This window comes from Orycteropus afer, unplaced genomic scaffold, assembly GCF_000298275.1.
Source record: "Orycteropus afer afer isolate SDZICR_OR568_19922 unplaced genomic scaffold, OryAfe1.0 scaffold00013, whole genome shotgun sequence".
NCBI lineage: Eukaryota > Metazoa > Chordata > Mammalia > Tubulidentata > Orycteropodidae > Orycteropus > Orycteropus afer.
In genome coordinates, this window is record NW_006921600.1 from 14,792,637 (window position 1) to 14,799,126 (window position 6,490).

The 6,490-nt window shown below is 42.7% G+C and overlaps 1 protein-coding gene across 1 annotated transcript in view; it reads right to left on the reverse strand.

Moving 5' to 3' along the window:
• HHAT (hedgehog acyltransferase) overlaps positions 1 to 6,490 on the reverse strand; it is a 721,086-nt gene that overhangs the window by 544,805 nt on the left and 169,791 nt on the right. Inside the window, exon 6 of the mRNA XM_007953746.1 lies at positions 3,044 to 3,215. Within this exon, the coding sequence (XP_007951937.1) occupies positions 3,044 to 3,215 (172 nt within the window). The remainder of the gene's footprint in view (positions 1 to 3,043; positions 3,216 to 6,490) is intronic.

Genomic DNA, 6,490 nt, shown 5'->3' on the forward strand with positions numbered 1-6,490 from the left:
AATGTAGAATCTGCAAAACACCACATAATGTGGATGAACTTGGAGGACATTATGCTGAGTAAAATAAGTCAATCACAAAAGGACAAATATTATATTAGTCCATTATTATAAAAGTCAAGGAAAGGTTTATCTATGGAAGGAAATTCTCTTTGTTGGATACCAGGGGTGGGAGGGGAGAGGAGGAAACACTGTTAGACAGATAGAGATAAGTATTGATATGGGTGAAGAGAAGGGCAATGTACCAAATGTGAGTGATCAATATGGTGGCACTGAGGAAAAGGAAGACATAGAGAGGTACATGGGAGGTACAGATAACAAAGATGAACTAACCCTTCTGCACATACAGTACTGCATTGTCAGTGAAGGCAAACATGGGTATACAGGTGGATAGATGGATGGACAGGGTGAACTAACAGGTATGTCTATGAAGTGGGGAGTATACCCAAGACCATGTATAGGGTCGGCAGACAATGGTCCTATAAGTGTATTTGTATGATCTCTAAGAATTCCCAGGTGTATAGTAGTGACAAGGGACAAGGTTGTAGTCACTTCTTGGTCACAGCCAGCTACCCAGAGGGACTGAGTAGTTGAACCTGTGGGCTCAGGACCATAGTCACAGGGGACATCAAGCTCAACTGGCATAATATACTGCACAAAACATTGTTCCACCTCCTACTTTGGTGAGTAGTGACTAGGATCTTAAAAGCTTGCAAGCAGCCATCTAGATGCAATGATGGGTCTCTCCTCATCCAGAGCAAAGAAGAATGAAGAAACCCAAAGATTCATGGAAACAAGTAGTCCTAGCAACTGGTACACCATTTGATCCACAACATATATGACTATGAGACCAGAAAAACTAGATGGTGCCTGGCTACCACTGTCAGCCACTTGGAGGGGGATCTATGTAGGAGATCCTGGATAGAGAGGAAGAATAATATGGAACAAAACTCAAAATCATTTGGGGAAAAAAAATGGGCGGGGAGACCAGGTTTGCTGCTCTGATAGAGCCTGGTGGAGCCACTGAGACTATGGCCCTTAGCTGCCCTTCAAGTCTAGAATTGAACCCACACCTGCAGCTTCCAGCCAAACAAAAGACAGGCATAGGAGTTGAAAATTTACCTGAGGTAGATACACTCCTTGGAGAGAACAATCATGGGAAAAAGAAGGGCTGCTTATGCACAGGGAGACAGCTCAGGGGGTAGGAGTGCATGGAGGAGGGCTGGACACAGGGAAGGGGTAACTATTGGGAGGGGACCTGTTGCATTGGGGTAAATTGTAGTCAACATCATGAGACAAAGTGTATGTGAAGTGCTGTATGGAAAGTGAATTTTCTTTGTAAATTTTCACCCAAATCACAATAAAAAAAAAAAAATACCCAAAGAGATCAAAAAAAGAAAACCTTAGAATGGTTGCTCACTATTATGAAAAGGTTTGTTTGGATAGGAGAGACTGCCTTAAAACAGGTCAAAATTTTTTCAAGCCTAAAAGTCTTCTTCCTCAAAAATATTTTGATATAGCAAGTGATATCAAGAACAATCAATATTTAAAAAAAAAAAAATCTATAAATTGCCAAACAGATAAGGAGTCAGGCTTGTACTCTTGCCCTCCACAGGGAGCAACTTAATCTGCCTGGAAGATCACACACTCCCCATTGGAACTACAGGCTGGAGGTCAGACCTTGGTGCTGAATTCAGCCACTGTGGAGTTTCTGAAAGGAGAAAAAATAAGTTAGGCAGTTTAGTTCAGGAAAGGACAAGTTCTCTGCTGCTTTGATCAGAGGAATAAAGAAGAACTACGGTTTCTTTCAAGCACACCAAGGACCATGAAGATGGTGCAGGATTGGGCAACATTTCCCTTTGTTGTACATAGGGTTGCTATGAATCAGAGCCAATTTAGTGGCAACTAACAATACTAACAACATGGTTTCTCCAAAGACAGATTCTGTCCTGGAGACAAGGATGCCTTTATGACCTGCTGATATAATAAAACTTCTACCCCACCTCACTGGCAGAGATAAAGACATGGACAAGATAAAGGGAACAACAAAGGAGAAAGATGCACACACACCATTTATTCCATCTGGCAAACACTTACAAGGTAAGTTCTTAACATGTATCATCTCATTTAAGCCTCATAAAAACTCTGCAAAGGTAAGTCTCCTCATTTTACAGATGAAGAAGCTAAAACTCAAGGGAGTGTAAGTGGTGCAATGGTTAAGCACTGGGCTGCAAACAAAAAGGTTGGTGGTTCAAACCCACTGAGTGGCTCCATTGGAGAAAGACCTGGCAATCTGGTCCCACAGAGATTACAGCCAATAGAACCCTATGGGTCCCTAGGAGTCAGAATTGAAAAAAGAAGCTAAAGCCCAGAGAGTTCTACTAAGCTCCCAAAGGCTGTCCACCAGTGTTTGGTGGAACTGGGATTCAAACTTACATCTGTCTTGACTCTAAAGTCCATATTCTTTCCTTTATACCTTATAGAAGAGGAACAAGAAAGACTGCTGAACAATTCAATATTGGAGTATTATTATCCCTTAGAATGAATTCAAAGACTGCCCCCACCAACTCCTGCTCTCTGCTGCCAAATGCACTGACAGAAACACTATGGAGATGCAGACCCAGCTAAGCTCATTAGAATTCCATTACAAGGAAAGACAGCTACAATTCTGGGTTCCCAGACCACAAAGCACAGCCCTTACCTCCACCAGCCACTTCACCCATGCATAATCCTGTCCACAAGATAAATGAGGTAAAATAAGGGGGGCTGCATGGAGCTCTGGTAGTGTAGTGCCTAAGGCACTTGACTGCTAACCAGAACTCTGGCGGTTCAAACCCACCAGCCACTCCTCGGAAGGTTGGGCAATCTAGTTCCATAGTGATACCACCTTGGAAATTGAAGGAGGGGTCACTATGAGTCAGGTCTGACTTGACGGCACATAACAACAACAACAGCACAGAGCAACTACACCCAACTGCACCAGTCCAGCTTCACTCTGAAGTTGACACTTGGTACTTATCCTACTGATAGTGATTTCTACAATTACCTAAAGTCCAACAAGAGACAGTCCCCAGAAGGGGGGTGCTGCTGTAGATGGCATGCATGTACATCAGGTGAGCCATCAGCTCCGCCAGCCACCACCAGCAAAGGAGGCGACCCAGCCCCAGGCCCAGGACACGGAGGCTGGCCTTGAAGGAGCAGTGCTCTTGCTGCTGCATCTAAAGTAGGGGGGGAAAAAAAGACAAGTAATTAGATTGTGTTTGATTTTTAAGACCTTTTAAACAGTCCCCTAGATGATGTTTTGAGGCATTTATTTGTTTATGTATTCATCTGGGGAGACTCCACAGGTTTCAGAGTCATGTTGGCTGTAATCTGTACAGAAGCCACTCACCAGGCCTCGTTCTTCCATGGTGGGCTCAAAAAGGCAACCTTTGGGTTACTAGCCAAGTGCAGACTATCTGTGCTACCCAGAGACCTTCCCTAGATGAAGTTTTTAATAAACTTCCCACAAATATTATTGTCATGTTCACTAATAGAGGGTTAGATTGGTTTGCCTTAGGAATATTCAATGTTCCTGGGTGAAAAAGCAAGGAGCTCTGGTGGCACAGTGCCTAAGGCATTTGACTGTTAACCAGAAGGTTGGTGGTTCAAACCCACCCGCCACTCTGTGGAAGGAAGGTTGGGCAATCTACTTCCATAAAGATTTACCACCTCAGAAACCCAAAGGGGGTAGCTATGAGTTGGAATGGACTTAACAGTGAGTTTGGTTTTGGGTTTTGGGTGAAAAAGCCATGCCCAAGCTTGACAACTCTGTCCCAGGGTAAGAATGGTGTTGAGTCACAAGCTAGCCTTGTACAGAGAACCAAAATTAGGTTCTGCATCCCTCTATCCCAGCAACAGGCACTCAAAAAAATGGGGTGGGAGGGTAGGAACAGTAGATTCTCCCTCAGGAGTCTGGGATCACTTGGGGTTCCAGGTGTCACCCTACCCATCTTCACCTATCACTTATTCAAGTTTGAGGCTGGGGAAAGTACAGCCAAGTCATGAAGGGGCAAAGAACTGGTAAGAGAAAAGGAGAGTGAGAGAACATACCAGAGAGTGAAAGAAAATCAAGTGTGGGTGTGTGCTTCTACCTTAAGTTGTTTCTGAAGCAAGGCAGAACAAAAGCAAACAGGGAGACACATGGGAGAAGTTATAGGAGATATGGGATAATAGAACATGGACATTAGAAGGAATTAGAATCAAATTCTAGCACAAATTACACACCTTTGTGAGGCTGGGCAAGTTATTTAATCTCCTTGAGTCTTGGTTTCCTCAAACATAAAAAAAGATTGCTGTGATGACTAAATATGATAAAGTATATAAAGTACTGAGGACAGAGCCTGGCACCTGGGGGATAATTGGTAGTTAACTCTGATAAGGAGGCCCTGGGGGAGAAATGGTTAATCCACTCGGTTGCTAACAGAAAGGTTGGCAATTCCAGTCCACCCAGAGGTGCCTCAGAAGAAAGGTCTGGCAATCTACTTCCAAAATATCAGCCATTGAAAACTCTACAGAGCACAGGTCTAGTCTGACACACATAGGGTTGTCATGAGTTAGAATTGACTCAACGGCAAATAATAACATCTGACAATTATGTGCCTCTTATGTGAGCCTTCTTTATAGTCTTCTCTCATGGTACTCTAGACTACCAGTTGCAGGTGGGAGAGGAGTACTTTGATTATTCATAGATATAAACTATGGAGAGTAAGCTTCATACATGTGGACAATACAGGCTAAATACAGATAGACAGATAGATAGAGAGATAGATGGGAGATAAGGAGATAGATACATAGATATAGACAGACAGACAGACAGATAGAAAGATACAGATATTTCTACCAATGTGGACTGGTTCTGTTCACAGCATTAGAAGTAATACGATATTGGTCTCACCTAACTGCCTATGGTTTAGTGATACACAGTATGTTTTAAACTACAGGTTCTAGAATACAGAATAAGAGTGCTATAAAAGTTGAAATGAATTTCATTTCATCCTTACACCACTATACAAACACAGAAAAATAAGAGAGAATGTAAGTTTCCTGGATCTTATGATGACAAGATTTTATTAGACTGAAGGCTGCTTTGAAATACAAAGATTAAGTGAATACATAAATGATGAAGCTGAGCCTGCAAACATTAGCTGGTCTAGGGAATGGCTCTTATTTAACATTTGACAATTAGGGCTCAAGACACTAAATAAAGAAAGAAGGGTCTGTTCCCAGGATAAGGTGATCTTGAAGTACTCCCTTAAGCTTCTACTCTCCTCCAACCATCAAGGGACAGTGGGTCCCATTGTGGGAAGGAGTGGCAGACATTCCCCTAGAGGGGAGGGGAGAGCTTACACCAGGGGATTTATTTTTATGCCATTTTGAAGCATACACATTCTACCATTTTCTGAAACTTCTATATTGCAAGAAGCCAGGTGAAGAAATCCTGGTTGGGTTGGTATGATAACAATAACCTGAGCAAACGGCTTTCCCCTTTTTTCCATCTACTTGGTAAGCTATGCCAAAGAAATTAAGCTCTTTGTTGCAATTTCTATAATGTAAATTAACAAAACTAACAGGAATTTCATTTTCCCTTTAGTTTTCCTCAGCTCACCTCAGGAAAATATTTTGTTCAGCCATAGTAATTTGCCTGGTAAAGAAACAAGAGTAACTGCTTTGAAGGACTCACCTGGTCAGTTTTGACAGGAGAGCTACTTGGGAAAGATGATCCAAGAAGGAAGATTGGGCATATGGGGATATATGCAGAATTGTTCTGTTCACAGCTGACTGCAATTACAGCTATACTATGATGAAATAATTAAATAATAATAATAAAAGTAGTTGCTGTTAAGTTGATCCTGATGCACGTCAGAGTAAAACTCTGCTCCACAGACTTCTCAGTGGTTGATTTTTTGGAAGTAGATCACTAGGCTTTTCTTCACAGGTGTCTCTGGGTGGACTGAGATCATCAACTTTTCCATTAGCAGCTGAGCACATAAACCGCTTGCTCCATAGTGACCCAATTGTTGTTGTTGTTAGGTGTCATTGAGTTGTTTCTGAATCATAGCAACCCCATGCACAGCAGAATGAAACACCTCCTGATCCTACGCCAGCTCCATGATCCCTGCTATACTTGAGCCCATTGTCAGAATCACTGCATCAATCCATCTCGTTGAAGGCCTTCCCCTCTTTCGGCAACCCTCCACCTTACCAAGCATGACATCCTTCTCCAGGGAATGGTCCCTTCTGACAACATGACCAAAGTAGATGAGATGACATCTGGCAATTTCTGCTTCCAAGGAGCATTTCAGCTGCACTTCCTCCAGGGCAGATCTGTTAGCTCTTCTAGCAGTCCATGGTACCTTCAGTAATCTTTGCCAGCACCACAACTCAAAAGCATCAACTCTTCCTCGGTCTTTCTTATTCATTGTCCAGCTCTCATATGCATATGAGGCGATTG